This window comes from Hydractinia symbiolongicarpus, chromosome 13 (genome assembly GCF_029227915.1).
Source record: "Hydractinia symbiolongicarpus strain clone_291-10 chromosome 13, HSymV2.1, whole genome shotgun sequence".
NCBI lineage: Eukaryota > Metazoa > Cnidaria > Hydrozoa > Anthoathecata > Hydractiniidae > Hydractinia > Hydractinia symbiolongicarpus.
The window spans coordinates 13837133-13858004 of record NC_079887.1 but is presented as its reverse complement, the minus strand read 5'-3'; the positions used below and the strand labels follow the sequence as shown (position 1 = coordinate 13858004).

The 20872-nt window shown below is 35.2% G+C and overlaps 2 protein-coding genes across 2 annotated transcripts; one reads left to right on the top strand and one right to left on the bottom strand.

The window, feature by feature from the left end:
• Positions 1–16: 16 nt before the first annotated feature.
• Positions 17–5290, bottom strand: LOC130623781 (putative ascorbate peroxidase). The gene is made up of 2 exons (XM_057439303.1): positions 2559–5290; positions 17–2136 (listed from the first exon to the last, which is right to left on the bottom strand). The coding sequence occupies exon 2, from the start codon at positions 2128–2130 to the stop codon at positions 922–924; it is 1209 nt and encodes a 402-aa protein (XP_057295286.1). The 5' UTR covers positions 2131–2136; positions 2559–5290; the 3' UTR covers positions 17–921.
• A 9411-nt stretch (positions 5291–14701) lies between these two features.
• Positions 14702–17009, top strand: LOC130623740 (uncharacterized). Its single transcript, XM_057439252.1, has 6 exons — positions 14702–14855; positions 15372–15497; positions 15575–15697; positions 16047–16169; positions 16405–16539; positions 16934–17009. Exons 1-6 carry the CDS (start codon positions 14792–14794, stop codon positions 16951–16953), a joined length of 591 nt encoding a protein of 196 aa, XP_057295235.1. The 5' UTR covers positions 14702–14791; the 3' UTR covers positions 16954–17009.
• The last annotated feature ends 3863 nt before the right edge of the window (positions 17010–20872 follow it).

The following is a 20872-nucleotide window of genomic DNA, read 5'->3' as shown; positions in this document are numbered from 1 at the left end:
GCTTCTTGACTGTATAATACATTATTACGAATTCCGTATTCCGTATACCTCAGTTTAGACTAAACAAAACTTTGAAGTTTTTTTACAAATTATCTAAAATCGCTACACACATAGCAAGAAAATAACTTCAAACGCATAGCCCGTAAGCGTGTTTTGTTCTCATATCCTAAATAAATCAAGAATTCTAATTTCACCCACATATTTAGCAAGCGTATATATTGCGTGTGCCTCCCATGACTAGTGGTCTTGTGGTAGAGCGTTCGCTTGCAGTGCGAATGGTCGTGAGACCTAGACTATAAAGGTTTCTAGTTTCCCTCTAGATACTAAAAAAAATTTGAAACAATGTTGGGCAGCTTGATATTGTTAGGAACTAAAAATACTGGTGGAAAAAAATAAATATCATTCTAAAAAATAGGGAATGTAACTATCTAAATGTGATTTTGGTTCAACATTCTTGACTTTTGACTGACCAGTATTATTAACTTTTAAATTTGTGTTTAGGTCGCTTTAACCATTAGTCAAAAATTAGACAAAAATCACCTCACCGCTCGACGAAAAGTACTATATATGTTCTAGAAAAAGGATAGAGAAACCAATGCAAGTTTCGGCAAGCAAGAATTACAACTAAAAAATTTGGAAGGCTAAATAGCTTTTTTTTGATCCCCAAAAGTGTTCTTTTAAAAAGGTTGTGGCGTAGTCTAGTATCAGCACCATATAGTATGATGTTTTACAGAAGGAAATCTGTGCATTTTCTGATAAACTTTAAGTCATAAAAGACTAAAAAAGACTGCTAAGAGCTATTAAAGTAGTTTATATTTAAACTGGTTACAAGTATAACATGCAGTGTGGTTAAATTATTAATATTACAGGTAAGCATTATCTACAATACGAAATGCTTATGGTGCATGTTAAGTTGGTTATTCAATTAAGATTTTCACGAATACGGTCCAGTGTGCTTTCAACCTCTTTCAAAATATTCATCGCACGTTTCTCACGTGGTACTTCATTTCCCTTAGTATCACCTCTGTTTCGTCCGCCGCCGCCCCCTCTACCACCAATTCTACTACCGCCTTTTCCACTACCGCTTTTTCCACTACCACCTCTTCTAGGGCGCACTACGGGCTGCGGAGAAGGTGGTAAAGTTGTTGGTATTTCAACTTCCGTCAGTTCAGCTGTATTTTTGTTGATCATCTGCATAAAGACATCCTTAAAATCACGTATAAAAAGGGCGTTATCTTGCGAGTATCTTCGAGCAGTGTCGTGCGTGCTCGAGTGAACACAACATCCAGTTCTATTGCGAAGTCTATCTCGGCAAATAACACACGAAGCTTTTTCTCCAACGAACGCCCAAGCTAAAGCCATGTCGACGTTTAAAAACATACTTCTTTGATCTCTCTCATCAATATTAGGACTATTAACCACAGTGCCAGGTTTTTGCCATTGAAATTTTGTTGTACCTCTAAAGGTTATCGGCATTTGGTCCCATCTGACCATTTGAATCATCAGTTGATAGTAGCGATTGTCTAAAATTCTGGTAGCATCTCGACCCCTGACCCATGGACCTTCATATCCAGAATTTTCCACCCGTGCACGGCCTAACGAATGTGCACCCAACAATGCTGTCACTTGGTCAGCATTAAAATCAAAGGCTTTCTTAAAAAATGCCAGCATTTCCTCCAGGTTGAATTTACCTGCAGGAAATTTTCCAGCTTTGTCTTCATTTGGTGAAGAAGAGCAATCTCTTCGTCCTAACTTAAAGTCCTGAACAATAATTCTTTCTCCATCAGGAGCTCCAGCAGTAGCTTCCTCTATGGCCACGATGGACGAAATGGCATAGAAATCAGCTCGAGACATTTTACCAGCAAAATTTGCATCAAACAAAGCATTTAATGGTGTTGTGTACCTTGCCAATCCAGCGTTGTCAGGATTTTGGTAATCAATACATCCATCACAGAAACCTGGTCCAACACAGTCGTGAAACATTAGCCGCACAATGCCAGCAATGAAGTTGACATCTCGATTTTGGTCGAAGAAACTTTTAACATGGGCTTTCACTTGCAAAAGATCATCCACTGTTGGCAGCGCTGATGCAAACGCCACCAAAAGAATTAACAACAGCACCTTGTTCATCTTTATCTAAATAGCAAAAGTTTGTACGTAGCAGATATGATATACTCAGCCCCTGCTTCCTAGATTATGTTGCAATTTTAGCATCTGTTGCCTAAAGTTCTATGTATGTATTTTAAATGTTGTAAGGGAACATTATTAATAGTTTTTTAAGAGATTAGATAAGTTTAAGTTGCCTTTTCATCAATGCATCAACCTTGATTCATCATGATATGTCACTGAGCGATTATGACACGTAACTCTTTGTCATAACAAAACGAATGTTAGGGTGACTTGAAAATTGGTACGTCGTCGTTTCTGTCGTTGTCTGTCGTTATCTGTCGTCATTTAAATATTTTATCAGCCCACAAACTACACATGGCATATTTACTGCGATTTATTACCAACATGTTAAAAAAATCAGATATAGAAAATCAGTCAAAAAAACTCACCTGTTTTGTGGAGAGACGTCTTCAACTGGCTCGTTAGTATGAATCTCTTGCCAATATTTTTCGTTTATATAGACAGGTTAGAATACATTACTATTATTATACCAATGCATATAATGTTCTAAACATTTCTTTGTTCTACATTGCATAAGATTACTAATAGCACAGGCATTCCTTTACACATGTGGGAACATCCTTTTAAATAGACGTTTTCTAAAGATTGTGTGGATAAATAACGTTATAGAGTGGAAGATAATTAGCGTGGTTGTTGTATCTATTTGAGGATGATTATCCTTACTCACATGTAAAAAAGAGCATGAGAAAGTCTTAATCTGTAGGAGTAAGACCAATCGTTGCATTTTATGAATCTAATGAATGATTGTAAGCCAACATTAATTATTACACCGCACAAAAATACTTACGAATTGTGTCCGGCTAACCGGTAAAGAAGAACGCAGGACCTGCCCCCCTATAGGGTCTTAGGTCGTGTTTTTTCATTATACCTGAAATTTTACCTTTGTCAAGTTGGTTTCATACGAAAAAAGCTTTAAAAATTGTCTATAAATTGATGGTATAAATGATAAGGTGACATCAACTTTAGGTTTAAACATTCACTATGATCTAAGACCATTATAGAATTAAAGTATCTTTGCATCTATAAGACGAATAATCAAACCACTGCATACATAGTTATTCAACGCTCTAAAATACAAAAAACGTCTCACAGACATAAGTTAAAAAAATTAGTTAAAAAAAAGAAAATAGTGGAGAAAAAAAAGGTGGACGAAAAAATAAGGTTCTCATTCTTGAAGTCACATCAACCAGTAAGCATAAATAAACAGGGAAGGGGACGCAACCTAATTATAGTCATACCTACTCACATTTTTGATCCCAGAGCTCTTTCAGATAGACTTGAGGTTTTATCTAAAAAAGCTTTATAATAATTTCGTATTCATCTAACATGCGGGTGGTCTACATCACAGGGAATTAGGTAACTACAGTCAAAGGATACGACTTCATAAAATAATCTAAAAATAGATCATCCCCCTTGTATACTGTCTCTTTTTTAATCTCTTTTGCTATTATTACCATAGTAACGCAAATTACCCTTAGAAAAGGAATCTCGACTTAGTGGAAAAAGGCATTGTGAAATCGATTTTTCAGCAGTTTAAATTAATTGGGCTTACTTAAAGTTGCATCCGATAACTAACTGATGTTTTAAGCATAATCTCTGGCTGCGCTCACCTTTATACGGGGCCCTGTCGGAATAATTAATTATGCTGACCACCGATCCCAGGATTTTCCACGGATTCACAACTAGTAGTTATTCATTTGCAGCTTAATTTTGAACTTCCGGCTAAACAATTACGAATTAGCCACCCTAAGCACCACAGCTAAATTTAAAAAATCGAACAGGAGCGGTACAATATGTTATAATTAAATGTGAGTTTATAACGCATTTTTGTTTGTTTTTTCTGCGCGTGTTGACATTGTTTAGAGTGTGAAATTGCCAATTTATTTGTTTTTAATGAAGAAGTGGAACACATTTTAAACAACTCTCTTGGTGGCTTTTGCAGAAGTTTTATTAAAGTGTTTGCGGGCACATTAACCAGCTTCTAAACGTCGGACCTCAATATAATCAATCCCCATGACATAATGGTAGCGCTTTCTAAACTATTATTGGTTGTTAAAAAAGTTTTTCCATTTACAAACCCATGAAATTTATTTTGTCTCAGCTGAAATACTGTCATCGTGAGGAAAAATTGTAATGCGCATGCACAAGTATTAAAAGCTGGAAGCTGTGTTTCTGAGCGCCTTAAAGGAACCTACCCTGTGCTAAGAAGGTTCATTTAAAAATTTTATGCACATTACTTAGTTCCTTAAAAGAAATGTGGTTAAAATTAAACGGTCTGTCACATGCACAAAAGAAATTTAACTTCTAGCTGCCACAAATCCGTTGTTTTTAACTGCAAATGTTGTTAATTTACAACTAAGCAAAATCGTATTAAAACTATAAAAAAAAAAAGCGGAACTACGCTCGCTAACCATGTTTGCACTTCGGCATACAATACCAACTTCTTCACCAGGTTGTGACATTTGTACATTCGTTAATTGTATAATTTTTGGGATGATTTATGTGATATAGATCGTTAGAACAAGTAAAATTAAAAAGGTTTAAAGTTATCAGAAATGACCTGGTTGTATTCTCTATGTTTCCTGTTCTTCACAACAGTTTATGGTGGAGATTTTGTTTACTACTTATCCGTTAACAACAGTAAGTGAAAAGTAAAAAAAAATTGTAGTCAACAACATAGTTATCAGGGCCGTACCAGGCATCAATTTAAATTGAAGGTACAGCGGGAGAGGGGGGAGGTGGTTGGGATGTGATGATCAAGTTTATAATTATAACGTCCCACTATGGTTGTAGTTAATGCGCCACAGTTCCCTTAGGCTTCTACTGCCCTCTTTACTATTTTGCTGTTTATATCAACTTTTCATTGCAAATGTGCTTTACATTGGACCTTATTTTGAGACATTGGAGCTTGTTTTGTATCAAAAATTTACTTTTATTCGAAGCATATTAAAAGGATTAAAATGTACTGTATACAATGATCCAAAAACCAATATATAGTTCCTTCTTTTTTTCATAAAATTAACTGTTATGTTACAGAGTCTTGCATAGATCACCCAACAGCATCATGCACTCGTTGGTTGGCTCAAATTCCAGGGGGGTGCAGAGGAGATCATATTGATGTGATGAGAATAAATTGCAACAAGACATGTAATTTTTGCGGTATGTATACTTCTCCGTAGTGCTTCTTATGTACAAAAAATATATGAATTAGACTGTTCAGACAAACTCCAAAGTAAAATATATATGTATGCGGATGCAGAAATAAAATCCGTCACCTCAGTTAACCAACTCTTCCAACTAATCGTTGCTAAAATAATCGAGCATGTTGCTAGTCAGCTAGATTAACGCGATAAGTGTCGTCCCAATAAATAAAGTGAAACAAAAAGTATCCTGAGTGATAGTGTGGTATAATATTCTTTTTTAATTATAGCACCGGCAATGTTGCCGCCTTTACCTCAGTGTTCGTTCACAAAGTTTGGATGTTGTTGGGATAACGTTACCACAGCGAAGGGTCCAACAGATGAAGCCGATAAGTCGAAATGTCTAGGTAAGTTAGAATAGGTAATCTTGTTCTCAAAGTTTCTTCTTTTAATTTTTGCATATACATGCTGGCGCGAAAGACTCGAGTAGCCACGTATCAGAAAGCAAGAAAGAAGCCCTGAGGGCGTGATTGTGAATAAGGGCCATTTTTTCAAGACTTTTACTAATAAGTAAAACCCGCGTATATGTTGCAACGGTAGATGTGAATATTAGAATTTTAAATTTAAAACTACGGGAGTTTTCATTCTCGGGGTTAAAAAACAAGAGCCTGTGAAACTTAACTATAGCTAAAAAAAATAAATAAATTAAAGCTTGAGATTTATATAGTACTAAAGAAAATAGAAAATTAGGATTAATGGTGATAGAATAATGCGCTTTTTATTTTTGGGGGAGGAGGGGAGGCTTGACGTGTGTAGCCATTTTCGACCCCAGAGCTCTCTATTTCAAAGAGCTCTGGGGACGACAATGGCATGTAGTATTTTTACCTGGTGATGCATAGCGATTTTTGCAGGATTTTTAAAATCTATACTTATTATTGCTTTAAGTAGTCAACCCAGGCCTCTGCTACCTACTTTCGCAAATTAAAAACGAATCTGTTAAGAGATTTAGGGCGCTGAACTCTTAGAGTTAGGATATCTGTACAATGGTATTAAAATTAATTCAATTTCTAATGTGATGACTAAAGCGACTTCTATTGTGGAATTTGATTGGTGTTCCCAGGGCTCTTTTATGCCTATGATATTTTAATGGGGCGCCAAAACATCATAGGGGTTGAAGAGCCTTGCAGAAAGGATTGGATAGGACAATATTGAATTGATATTTTTATCCCTATGCAATAACTACCTGTTGTGCTGGTACAATAAAAGCTCGCTTATCTTCATCTTCATGTATATGTGTTACCTACTCATTTGAAATCTTCGTGTGCTTATTATAAGAATATATCTGCTTTATGTTAAGCTTGCTTGGATCGACCAAGTTTTAAATCACTTTGTGGACGTTTTCCGATGGTGTGCAATAGCTTCATTCATTCGAATGGTGAATATTTAAGACCTAATTGTCCTAAAACCTGCAAAGTCCCGTGTGGTAAGTTGATTGTTTAATTAACTAAATGAAATTTGGAAATGCTATGCAAAGAGTTTTCTTTACAACGACAACAACAGCAGCAAAAACAAAAACCCCACCACAACAACTACCAAACCCACCAGCGCAATCATTACCACTACCCCCATCACCATCACAACCATCACCGAAACCATAACCACAACCACTACCTCCAATGCCAGCAACATCAGCACCAGCAACAGCACATCCCACCTTATAACCACCACATCCAGTACCAGTACCACCACTAACACAGTCACTGCTGCCGCCACCACCACTACCGTCACCGCCACCACAAAAACCACAACCCCAAGCGTAACCACACCACAACTACCACCACAACCACCACCACCACTAACATTAGTACCACCACTAACACAACCACTATCGCCGCAACCACCACAACAACCACAACCCCAAGCGTAACCACACCACAACTACCACCACAACCACCACCACCACCACTAGCATTAGCACCACCACTGCTGCTATCACTATAGCTGCTACTTCCATTACCATCACTGTCTCCAGCAATATTACAACCAGCACCACCAGCACCACTGCCACCACTGCTACCTACACAACTATTACGAACTGCGACTACCACCACTGCTAACACCACTACCACCACGAATTTAACTGCCACTGCCACTAACACTATGCAGCTGAACCAACAACAGTACAAACCTTTTTATTCAATTCTCATAGAAGACTTTTTTCAGTGCGAAAAAACAGAAATATAAATTTGCTTCCTTTTCTTTTTCTAGATTACAATTTGAATAAAAATTCATGCAAAGATGATCCTGAAGTGGGACATTTTTGTAAATATTGGTTGCTCGATGGTAAATGTAAATCAGAGAAGAAGAAAATGAAAGTTTTATGTGCAAATACTTGTAAATTTTGTGATAAAAATTCTGATAAGTAATTTACATAAATAAAATTTCTTCACAAAACTTAGATTTTTAAAACAAGAAGCAAAATGCTAAGAATGTTTGAAAAAAGCAAAAAAAGAAGAAGAATTTGTAATTTGTATATATGCTTTTGGTATAAATTTTCTGAATTAAACACGTGATATTTGGCAGGTTGGAGTAATGGATCACAGGCGGTCAGCGGTAATAGTAAACAATAAAAATGCTGGCATCGGCCTTTGTGTTTTATTCAGTAAAAAAAAAAAATGCTACTTCGAAAATTTGTTTCAGGAAATTATTGAAAATCATTTCCAGGGCATGCTGTATCTTCTCTGAGATCGGGATGCCGACAATGTTCGTCACGACATACTGTAGTCTTGCTCTTAAAAAAACATTTCGCTACTTAGAGTTTTTCGCCTTTTGGAAAGTTGATATTTTTTAGTTATATTGACATATCAAGAATATTTTCTGTCCCTTTTGGGTAATTTTTTTTTGGTTGTGAGAATGACTCAGACAAAAAGAAATCCCAAATATATAACTTAAAGTTTCTCGCAAAAGTGTTTTAAACCCCTAGCCTTAAACTCTCGCAACCAAAAACATTATAAACTACATAAAAGCACCACTCTTCCTCATCTGTTCTGAATCCTGATAAGGATAACGATGAGTGAAAAGATGTTACTGATTGACTTCTTTATTTGGATAAAGATCTTGGTGTTAAGAGTAAAACGCGACTAAACCAGCAGCTTTCAACTGTTCTTTCGAAACAGGTGAAGAGTGTTTGGCTTGTAACCATAAGTTTTCATGTCTGAGCTCCCACTCCTCGCAATTTACATGTAAATTTAGCCCTTTCAGTGCCATCCAATGACCGCAAACTGTCTTGTTAAGCAAGTTAAAGCAATTCTATTCATATCCCGAATGGAAATGTAAAATAATAATTGCCGGAGTGAAAGAAGAGCCAGCAGTTGCTCACATTTACCTATTTACACAGAAAGAGAATTTTTTTCTCGGCACTAAAAACAAAATTCTTTGCACGTCGAAACATCAGAACACCTTTATTCAGCCATCAAAACGTGTGTTCGTCACACTTCAAAACAGTCAGAATAACTTAAATTCGCTGAGTTTGTACGCAGTTGAGGCATGATTAAAAACAACCTCGATATTAGTTTTCTTCCAATATATATTACGCGGAACAAGAAATGCCACCGAAGAAGGAAGTTGCAAAAGTTTGCGAAAGTTTGTTTTTAAACAGTGTTCAACTCCATTGTTACATTTTCTGTTGAGCGCAGTACACATAGGATGGCTTTGCTCTATATCTTACTCAGTGTTGCACTATGGATGTCTGCTCATGCTCAAACGGATCTAACACAATATCTATCAATCAATGACGGTACGTTCATGCGTTTTTTTTTCTTCAAAAACGGTGGGTTCATGTGTTTTTTTAACATTGATGTAAAGATGTGTAGCGTCTAATTGATAGCGATTCTAAAGAGTGATTTTATTACATCGGACATTTTGTGACTAATCTTTAATTTTAGGTTATTTAATTAGTTAGCTTCCAAATCGCCAACATTTTTGATATAACCTGTTGCTGTGGTGACTTATTCGCGAACAGGCCATAAATTTTAAAAAAAATGTTTTATTTTAAATTAATGACAATATCGTTGGTAAGATTATTAAAGTCATAATTAGCCTTTTGTTCATCAGGGCAATCTTAATCCCTTTTGTGGTGTAGTCCAAATATTTCTTCTTTTTTTATCTTAGGTGTTTGTTATATTTTTGATATATTTGCAGAAGACACCTTAGCAATTGAAATTTTAAAAAAACGTCATGTATTGTCTTAATTTTTTGCGCTTATATCGTAGATAGTTGCATAGACGCACTACCTAACATATGTCCACGATGGGTGGAGAAGACGCCAACGATTTGCATGGCGCAGGAAACGTTGATGAGAGAAAAATGCAAAAAGACTTGTAACCTTTGCAGTAAGTTTTTTCTCCAATTCCCAAGGCAAATCTTATGTGCTTATTGTCAGCTAAGAAAGGGTGGTTTATATCTGATTGTTTGATTTGTTAAACGGCGTGTTATTGACTACGTTATTCCAGTAAATTGACGTTAATTGTATTAAACTTTGGGAAGAAATGACTTGATAACAGAAATTGGGAACCCGGGTCGATCTAAGACCAAAGTTGATGAAACTTCTTAAACTAAAAGCAATTGGTGCGATTTTTCAAGCCGAGCTAATTCATGTATTTACAATTTAACGATTGATGATCCAGTTTCTCTTACACAGTAACATTCGTCAGCATTCTGCGTTTTTTGCTAGGTTATTAAGTGTTATTAAGTGCAAAAAAAATTAATGTTGAGCCATGCTATCTTTTGTGGTGATTTTATAAGTCAAAATAGGTATGCATCTGAAGTATATGACAACAAGAACTAGCAATAAGATTTATCTATTGAATTTTGACACACAGGACCAATAAAGTTGTTTCAACATCTCATCTGCATTTTATTTATTTATTTTTTATACTTCTTTTCACAGTACCAAATAAACTACCTGATTTACCAGTTTGTTCGTTTACGGAGTTTGGATGTTGTTGGGATAACGTCACTACAGCTAGAGGTCCAACGGAAGATGTTGACAGCTCCAATTGCAACCGTAAGTCTAATATAGTAGACTTTGACTACCATAGTAGAGTTGACCTTCATCTTCCAACGCATCCTTCCTGTTTACGTTAACAAAACTTATTGCATTGTTTGTTTTTAGCTTGTCAAAATAGACAGAGTGAGGCATTTTGTGAAGGATGGAAATCTGACTGTGGTAGTAGCAGACAAGGTCAAGGAGATGAGATGAGACGACGTTGTCCAACTACGTGTTCAGTACCTTGTGGTAAGTAAAAATTTGTTTTTTGTGCGGAAAATTTGTCTAAATGCCTGACTGGCTTGTGATTGCAGGTCGTTAGCGGAACACAATTCTTCCTATCTTATTAGGCTTTATTATATAACACCTAACTCACTGTACTTTCCAATGACAAAGGCATGGGTTAACCAATTTATGAATTTTTGTTTTTAAGTAAAGAATTAGAACAATTGTAAACATTTCGTGAACCATAAATATTATGAAGTTAAAAAAACATGCAATATGTTCACAGCAGTAGTTGAAAAAATCGATCAGACTTTACTTTTCACTTCGTGCAACAGTCTACGCCTAAAAATTCTTTATAATTTCTATTGTTATAAACCACAGTTTTATTTGCAACTGCTGCATATCTTGTTACCCTAGATTATAACATCAGTGGCAACAAATGTGAAGATAATCCAGCGGTTGCTAAATACTGCAATTATTGGTTAGCTGATGGTAAATGTCAATCGGAGAAAGAAAAAATGAAAGTTTTGTGTACGCTCACTTGTGATCTATGCGACCAGCGCTAAATCAAGTGAGGATTATTATTGAACACTGTTTTCATGTAACTAGATGTAGGCAATGTTTGTAAAAAAGCTAGGTCTAAGAAAATCTAACTGTGGAGATAAAGATAATGAATGTTTTAAAAGAGAGCTCTATTTTATGAATCAAATATGAAGACTGAATATTTACACAGCCACATAGCCTTTACTTGTGGGGTCAGCGGTCAGTGCAATTTGCAGAACACATGTGTCTTAATACTTTACCGAACACTAGACAATCCAAATATTCTTTCCAAAGAAACGCTACAAATTGGTTTAGTTGTTAAAGTGTGTTAAGACATTTCAATTGAAAGAATAATTGATATAGTGTGTGTTTTTTTCCAACACATTTGAAGTAAAATAGTCAATACTTTAATTTGATGGATTCCCTTTAGAATTACTAACATAGCTACCCCGATCATGTCTACAGCAGACAGCTCGATCGGTTTTAAAATCATTTGTATAGACTGGGAAGAAGTTACATGTTGAACGTAGTCTGCATTGTACTGTTTGTTGATTGTCTATGAGCTAAATATTGTTGCTGCCTGTAGCGGCAGGCAAATTTCGTATTTTTTTTGCAAAGTTCCCCACTGGTTTACGACTAATTTACAATGTAGTTTCTCCTATCGAAAAAAAGCTTTCCTTTTTTCTTTCATGTTATATCTTACGATAAATGATGTGAATACGAGTAACAAAATATTTCGAGGTGTAGCACTTCAACAAAATATACTTCATATCGTGATAAGAAATATTGTAGCCACCCCAAACTTGCATATCTTTAACAGGATAGCATTTAAAGGAATCTTTAAGTTCAGGGGAAGATTAATAACATAAATGACAAAAAACGTATTGAACTTCTTCTACTGAATGGATGATGATATTTCTATTTTTTTATTTTAGTGTGAAATGAACTTATTTGGTCCTGATTTGGTCCTGTTTCATTTTATCTCAGAAGAAAGCATAGTATAAACACATTGCGTTAGATGTTTAGTTATCACCATCAACAAAAGATACAACCAACCAATATTACTAACAAAAATATGTATTTTTTATGGAATATATTCTTTTTTTACAAATTTTATTGGATCTTGTTTTTATATATTAATGCAAGAGAGTGAATTATCGCCCGTATATATTGCTGCGTGTTGCTAAGGTAGCTTTTTTATCAAATCGCTGAAAAATAACAAAGAAATTTAACAACTGTCTCGCTTTAAGCGCGAGGCCACATTTAAGTGCGAGGCCACATTTAAGTGCGAGGCCACATTTAAGTGCGAGGCCACATTTAAGTGCGAGGCCACATTTAAGTGCGAGGCCACATTTAAGTGCGAGGCCACATTTAAGTGCGAGGCCACATTTAAGTGCGAGGCCACATTTAAGTGCGAGGCCACATATTACGCTCAAATTTATAAAAGGAATATTACGTCAACTTAGGGCTGGCGATTGATTTGGATTTAAGCGTATCATTGAATATTGTAGTCCTAGCCTGGACAATACGAAACACTTAATTATATTTTTTTGTATGAACTTTAAATACGGAACACTTGAATATATTTTTTTATATGAACTTTTTTTGAATCGCCTTTCTTTTTTTTCGTCACTAAATGAGCTTTTACCACTTCAAAATGTTGGGACCTTGGGACCCACCACTAAGATAACGCTTGACAACTTTCTTCCGAATACCACCTGCCCAACCTTCGGTCTCATAGTTCCACCTAACTATCTTGAGTAACATTTAATAAAAAGACAACAAAAACATTTTGTAGTAAAACATATCAAGTGTTGAGGCAATAGTCATAAAGTAGGTTTCCTTCATGTCTAAATTTAGTCGCTTTTATTTAAAAACAAACACCTCCATTCAACGTTTGATAAGAAAATATATATATATATATAAGGACACGTGTATACTTTGAACTGAAGTGCCACTGAAGATTCATGTAAACAGCTTTCAAAACTTGTCGCAAATTCGAGAAGGGTAAATTACGAATCGACCCACAACTCCGTGATAGTGTTAAAATATAAGAAATGTGATGACACTTACGTCAGCAACAGTTAATCATTCTAGACTGCTAATTTAATCAAACCCAAGATCCAAAGTTTGCTGTAAAAACATTGAGTGCAGATCAATACAAAGCAACCTTGAATAGAAAGATTGGACGTATCCTGAAAGTGGAAATGGTCACGAAGATGTCATCATGAAGATGACGTGGTCAGTAGAATTGTATATACTATCTGTATAAGACAAAAATAACACGCAAAATCAACCTCGTTCCCAGGGTATTTTGTCTTGTTAATGAAGTGATAGGCCATTTCGTGATAACAGCTCAGGAGGGGCCACAAGACCCTGACGACGAGATTGAGGCAAAGTTAGTTTTTGGATAACCGCTATGGATTTATAACAACGCGTTAAACGCACCACGTGACGCCAGATATTCCAACTGGTTATAAAAATATACGAAATGTGGTAAAAGCAAGTAAATAAAAGACAGTAGGTAAAAAGTTTCCCTTTTCTCGTAAATATAAAGACGGGCAACTGTATGAAGAAACACTACTTTTAACTTTTTAATTTTGTCTATTAAGAGTTAATAAAAACTTCAGGTTAAACAGTGGAGATATTTATTGTTCACAGTGTCTCTTTGCCTTTTCACTCAGGAATGGAGGGAGAGGGGAGTATCCAGGGGTGAAATAACTCAGTTTGGAAATGAGTGGAAGAATTTTGGTGAAATTACAGGTTTTTTTCTGAAGAGAAGTTATCCAGAAATGTCACCCTCGCCCCAGGTTTTTTTTTGTCTTTTCAACGTCATCTCTCATATCAAAAAAGGCAAAAAACCCTGGAGACAAGGGTACCAGAAAAGGTTTGTTCACTTTGAAAAGTGAAAAGTGAAAATTCGTCAGAACAAAAATATGACGAACGAAATCAACCTCATCCTCAGGGTTCTACTATACCTTTGGTATTCTGACAGCCCGTCGAAATATCATAGGCCTAGAAGAGCCTTGATGACGAGTTTGAAACGAAATACTAGTTTCAGAGAACTTATGCGCTGTAATATGTACTTTTCGAAGTGCAGACACGTTCACTTAAAATTTAAAAAAAATTAAATTAAAAAATGATTTTATGATATTCTAAGGAAGGAGTTGATAAATATATCATTTTTTTTAGCACGGTATAATCGGAATCCAGGTCTACGTTTGTATTTTGTATAGTCACAGTACTTGCTATCATACGGTGCTTGCTATCATACAGTCGACAAGCCTTGTTCCCAAGGCCTGTCGACTCTGGAAGTTGATTGACAGAAAATAGTCAACAAAACCTGGGAATAAGGTTGGCAATCAGTAAAACCCTATTTTTCCGTCGCTATTCAGTGCCGCTTTTTTTAACCTGGGAACGAATTTGCTTAAAAACAAATTATTTACTTTGGCGGTAAACATTGTGCAGATGTCAAAACAAGTCGTATTTTTTGAAGCAAATAGACAACCTTATTACTAAACCTTATTTTTTTATTCTTTAGTCATGCACCAAAATTTTGTGTGGGGACTACGCACGAAATGGCAAGATGTTGCTTTTCATTTTGAGCGGATAGTAGGTGGACGATACCATAAAAAACTGCATCAAGATGTATCAAGTTTTGATCTTTGTTATTTTGCTGACGACAGCAAATGTTTTGGAGGGAAATAATGGTTAGTGAGTATTTGATAAATTTAAGTCGTGATTTAACGCAATGTTTTTAATCCTGTAATACAAAGGTGCAAATTTTTTAATTTAGAAAATAAAAATTTTGCATAACTTTTCAATATACAGCAGAGTCAGCACTAACTGGATTTGGAGGCAATTGGGTTGGTAATACTTTCTAAGGGGATGATTTTTTGCGTTTAAACCTTTTTAGAAAATTTCGCAAAATTAAATTCATGGAAATCTAAATGCCAACAATTTGAAAACTTAATGCGGTGCAAAAATTGACAAATATTTTCTTTTAATTATCTCCATTTTTAATTTCTAACAAATACTTTTTGCTTTTAACATGTTTTGGTATTGTTTGGATTTATAAAAAAGCCTTAGCATTAGTTGAAGAAACACCTAAGGATCCCAAAGACCTGAGCTACAACAAATTGACTAACAAGCAGAGTGATTAAAAAAAATCAATGTTATACGAAAACGTGCTGCATTATTTTTTGTGAATGGTTTTATAATTCTAGATAAAATCAAGTGCGAAGACGACCCACAAACAAGTGCAGTTTGTCCAGCTTGGAAAAAAGCTGGAGCGTGTGAGAACAACAGAGATACAATGCGAATTTATTGTCGAAAGACCTGCAATGACTGTAGTAAGTTTGAATGATCTCGAGAAGGAAGGAACAAACGAGCGAAATTTATCTACATTATTTATCTATATTTTTTCTAGGACCGCCATCACCACCTGTGCCAAAAATCCCGAAATGTGCCAGTACACAATACGGATGCTGTTGGGATAATGTAACTGTAGCCAAAGGTCCAACTAATGACATTTCGCAATCTCAGTGCATGCGTAAGTATCTATCAAATTCAGTAGGATTTGGACAATATTGCTATTAAATGCAATAAATTAACTTTAGATTAATTAGAGCAATTTAACTTTTGGTATTTTGTTAAATTACCACACAAAAATACAGACAATAGCAAAGAAAGACAACAGATTGGTTTTACTTTTGATGGGCGGTAAATTTTGCAAGCCAATTAAAATTGTTAAACAACCCGGAATATCATGCCTAGTTTATTCTAAATGTTTTTTTCAATCACACAATTCACTCTTACCAAAAATCGAAATCGAAAATTTAGTCTTCTTCATCTTTAAATTACGTAGCGAGTATAACCACAACATTTTCTTTTACATCTAGCTTGTTTAAACAGAGGTAGTAAGACATTTTGCAATAACTGGAAGTCTGATTGCAACAGTGCCATTATTGGACAAGGCGATGTTATGAGAACAAGATGTCCTGAGACATGTCAAGTACCATGTGGTAGGTGGATCAACTTTGTTCCTAAGCCTTTTTTGACGGTTCTGCTCCAGCTCTGAAAAAAGGGGTTAATAAGTAATTCCGTCTGCAGTAGGTTAAGTAATTAATCAAATATGACAAACTTGTTAAAAAATAGATTTTCCCTTTCCCTACATGCGATCTTTCTTATTCACAGTGAAAATAGAAAGCATGGATATGTTTGAGGGAAGAAAGATGTAACAAAATATTTTTATTTTAGACTATAACTTAAACAAAAATCTATGTCGTGATGACCCTGCTTACATTACAAGTTGTATTCAGTGGTATGCAGATGGAAAATGCACAAGTGAGCAAGCCAAAATGAGAGTGCTGTGTGCATCTATGTGCGGCTTCTGTAAGTATAGTAAACTATAAGAAGTAATACCTCTCTGCGTAAAGAAATTTTACCAGATACATATATTAACACAACCTGGTCCCCAGTTCATTTTTTATCTTTTCGGACATCGAGACGGCTATACGAATCTCGCTGTCCCGATATAAAAAAGAAACAATAGTCGCTACTTCTTAATTTTGCTCCGTGTAAAAGTACACCAAAGAATGGTTAAAGAAATTTGAAAAATGTAGTACTAATTCTATTTGAGCTGCCCGGAAGTAGATTCTGACTGTCTTACGGAGATTGTAGTATCGTGTACTATCACTTCGCAAGTGAAATAGTCAACTGGTCCAACTTATTATTCATAACTTTTTGTGATATAACTGGCTATATCCTTTTTTTTATTCTTATTTAGGTAGTACTGCTGGAAGGTAAAGATGTTGAAAATGTATATTCTCATATTTCAGAATACTTCTGTTGATATGGTTGAATGTTGTTTTTGCTTCATACAGAAATTATACTTGATGGATCTCCCATCAATGTCCAGACAAAAATATTTTTTTATTGCTTCGATATACATCTAGAAATTATAGTCGTTCGAATGTTTTATACAAGGAGGAACAATCGTATAGTGCGGCAACTTTACTGAAAAACCCCCTTTGTAACTAGACTCTAAAAAGCTACTTACTTTAATTTTTTATCAATGTGGACAACACTACACTGTTTCGTTTTGTGAAGTTTAATTGTGACCAATAGGCTAAATTTCGAATAACAGTCCCTTTTAAAAAGGAAATTTTTAGAAAGAAATTGAAGAAAATAGAGAAATTGTTCGGTAATAGCTCATCTTCATTCCATTATTCAGAAAAAGATTTCAAATTTTTTTTAATAATTTGTGGTTCTGAACGTTATAAAAAATAAAAATACTCCAATTGAATTATGAATTCAAACTATAATTTGAAGATGTTGGAAACAGCTATTTAGTATTCATCCTCACGTTTGCATATTTTATACTTTGTGGCTAACTTATAACGTTTTGTTGGTCTGTAGTATTTAAAAATAGATTGCAAAAAAAAAAATTCGGAAGGAATTTACGCGATTGCAAGAGTAATTTAATTTATAGACTTTCAAGTCAAATAAGCTGCAATTTAAAATGGCGGATGTCGGTAACTAAAGATTGGATTTTGAAATCAAACAGAATAAACTGTTTTTTTGAAAGTAATCCTGGTAGTGTGAAATCAGAGGTGTGTATCATAAGTTATGTAGCGAATTTGCAGTCCATGAATACGGGAGTATAAAGAAATAAAATTAGCAATCAAACAAATAAACACACAAGCAAATATATTAATTTGGATCAGTTATGTGAGATTTGTCAACTTTGCGAAAAAATGCAAGGTGAAGAACATATCGTGTACGCTGTAGCTGTAGCTACCATTATTGTAAACATCGTCGCTGATGTACTTATTATCAAATACCAACGTCGGAAATGGAAACCTACCATTTTGATTTTAATTAGCATGTCAGTGGTGAATATAATTTATGCAATCAATAGAACATTACCATATCTTGTTAACTCTCAGCATACCACAGAATCGATTGCAAACCAGCTAACTATGGCGGCATGTACCTTGCTTTGTTTTCATATTCTCTCACTGACTATTTTGTCCTACGTAAATGTGAACACACATTTTAAAGAAAAATTCAAGGGAAGAGTGATGAAGCTCTCATTTATTTTGGTAATAGCTTCTTGGATAACATCATTGTTAATTTTAACTCCAATGATAGTGTTAGATCCAGAACACGGGAGTTCGTCCAGCGATCAGTTTTATCACGTGGTCATACCAGCCAGTATTTTTGGAGTAATTGTGCTGTTTTTTATACTGCATATCTATGTAATTTACCGAACTTGGATAAACGAAGAGATCGAAAACATAGTTAACTTTTCAACCAATCGAAAGATGGTTTCAGTCGTAATTTTGTTGAGTGTGTTGTACGTCAGCGCATTTTCGCCGTACGGCTTGTGCAAATTACAGACAACAATTTTATGGCGAAGCAACATTGTTTATGGGTTTCTATGGCTTGATAAAATCTTTTCACCTGTACTATACACCTGTTTCATGACCTCTGGCTCTATTTGTCGGTCTATGAAACTTTCCACAAGTCGGCTAAACCAAGATCAGTCTTACTCAAATAAAAATCACAGCAAGATTCACCAGATAAATTCTTTTACCCATGTTCAACAAATTCTAAAAGAAGAAGAAGAAGAAGAGGATCAGGTTGAAGATGTTGAAGAAAACGCATCATATGTTTAATGTGGAATCAAAATAACACATGTTTTGGGAGTACTTTTGTTAAGGCTTGTAGTAAAGAAAAAGAGGTCTGTAAACGAAGTTGACGTCAGAGCGTACATGGTTACATTGTTCGGGAGTTGAAAAATAGTTGCTTCAGTCGGCGAAACAAACAATTTTGTATGTTTTAGAAAGAAAACATTACTTCTTTGCTCAAAGAAGAAAAACAATTTTTATGATGTACTGGTACTCACGGTGTAAAATTCACATTTATTTTGGTGACAAAAATAAGTAGAAACGTTTCAACACATATGGATGTTACGTTAGGTTGATTATTAGGCGCCAAACTTTTTGGTAATATTAAAAAGGTTTATCGTATAAACGATATTTGTAAGTTTTTGAAACAATACTCGTTTGTTGTAAAATAACTAATTAAATATTTGATGGTTGATTTTTTGTTTGAATATGAAAAGTCTGAAAAACCATTTAGAATTTACCTCCAGGTAACTTGAACACCTGATAACGCGAACTTTTATTATCGAACCATTTTCTTGGGTTCTTTAAACTTTCCCTAATGCTTTCTTAAAAAAAATCCCTTTGAACCTCGCATAACGCGAGCAATCGTTACCTCGACCCAATTTTCATTCCCACGAGGCTAATTTATTCGAGTTACCGGGAGTTAACTGTAATATAAGTCCGTAGGTAAGTGCATAATATACTTAGATATATACGATGTCTTTGAAGGTTGAAAAATAGAAGAATTGTTATGTATGCTGGACCTCTTTATGCAATGGGGTTCTGAGTATGGATATTTCCAACAAGCTTAAAAATGACCGAGCTTTATAGCAAACCCTGACTATTTGACAAAAGCGAGAAAAATTTTTTAAAAAAGCTGATGTTTAGAAATGGCAATAATGTCTTAGTGCAGTTGTTGGCTTGGTTGAGCATCGCAAAGAATTCGTTAATGATAACAGGGAGACCTCGTTGAAAGAACTTACAATGCTATCAGAAATTATATTGATTGCCCCACAAGAAACTCACAGCTGGGTACAAGCACAAATTTAACTTTTATGTGCAGGCGATGCTAACAATAAACGATAACGTTAAAGGAAATCGATCAAATTCTACCAATAAATCTGATAACAACACTAACTGGATGTATAATAACTGATGACCTCGAAAAGACATTGTTCTCTTCACCACCTAGTCTTGGAGGCTTCGGTATGTACCAATATTAGGTGAAATTACGGAAAGGGAATTCGAAAACTCTCAATTGTCTCGTGACGGTCTGCAAAAAGAAGTTATAGAACAAAAACGGTAAAGCGATGTCGACCGAAAAACCTTTAAAAGATAATACATTACCAGCGTAATCTTGAAAAGATTCGAGAAGGGGCTTCAGAATAACTGAACAATTTAATTGACTTCTACATTGAACGTAGGGCATCATTATTTCTCAGAACTCTCCTTTTTATAAAGAGGAAAGTTTTCAAATGATTAAAAATCTTTTTAAAACAATTTCAAGATTCGTTATGACCATTAACTCTGTCGTCAGCCCGAGGTTTAGCATGTGGTGCTTCTTTTAACCTCGAACACTTGCTGTTATTCAAGAAAAGGGGACTCGTCACGCTTTGGGACAACACACTGCGAGAAATTACAGCGCGTCTTCTTTCTGAGGTCTGCAAAGATGTACGGGTAGAGCTTTCTCTTTCCATTATCAAGTGAATCCATTGCAGAACGTTCAGCAAACAGACGTGATAAAACACGTCTTGATATTTCGGCAAGAAGTTTTTGGGTTTCTTGGCAAGAAGTATTCCTTGATGTCAAGGCACGACAGAAACTTAAAACTGGTTAGAGTGTATTAGGTTAACAAGAGAGACAAGAAACGAGTGTATTGGACAGACTGGTGATTTTGTGGTAGAGCGATCGCCTCCCATTCTTGTCCCAGAGCTCTTTGAGAATAAAACATCAAAAGTTTCCAGATTTATCTCAAAAAAATCTGTGCCCAAGAATGTTCGCCTGCGGAAGTCTTGTGTTTGAACTTCGTCGAGTCATTTCATAAACAATAAAGG

Bases quoted from the DNA above. Each gene is read 5' to 3' on its own strand.
- LOC130623740 (XM_057439252.1), top strand. From the start codon at position 14,792: ATGTATCAAGTTTTGATCTTTGTTATTTTGCTGACGACAGCAAATGTT. The intron at 14,856-15,371 runs GTTAGTGAGTAT...TTATAATTCTAG, and splicing joins TGTTTTGGAGGGAAATAATG to ATAAAATCAAGTGCGAAGAC. The intron at 15,498-15,574 runs GTAAGTTTGAAT...TATTTTTTCTAG, and splicing joins AAAGACCTGCAATGACTGTA to GACCGCCATCACCACCTGTG.
- LOC130623781 (XM_057439303.1), bottom strand. From the start codon at position 2,130: ATGAACAAGGTGCTGTTGTTAATTCTTTTGGTGGCGTTTGCATCAGCG.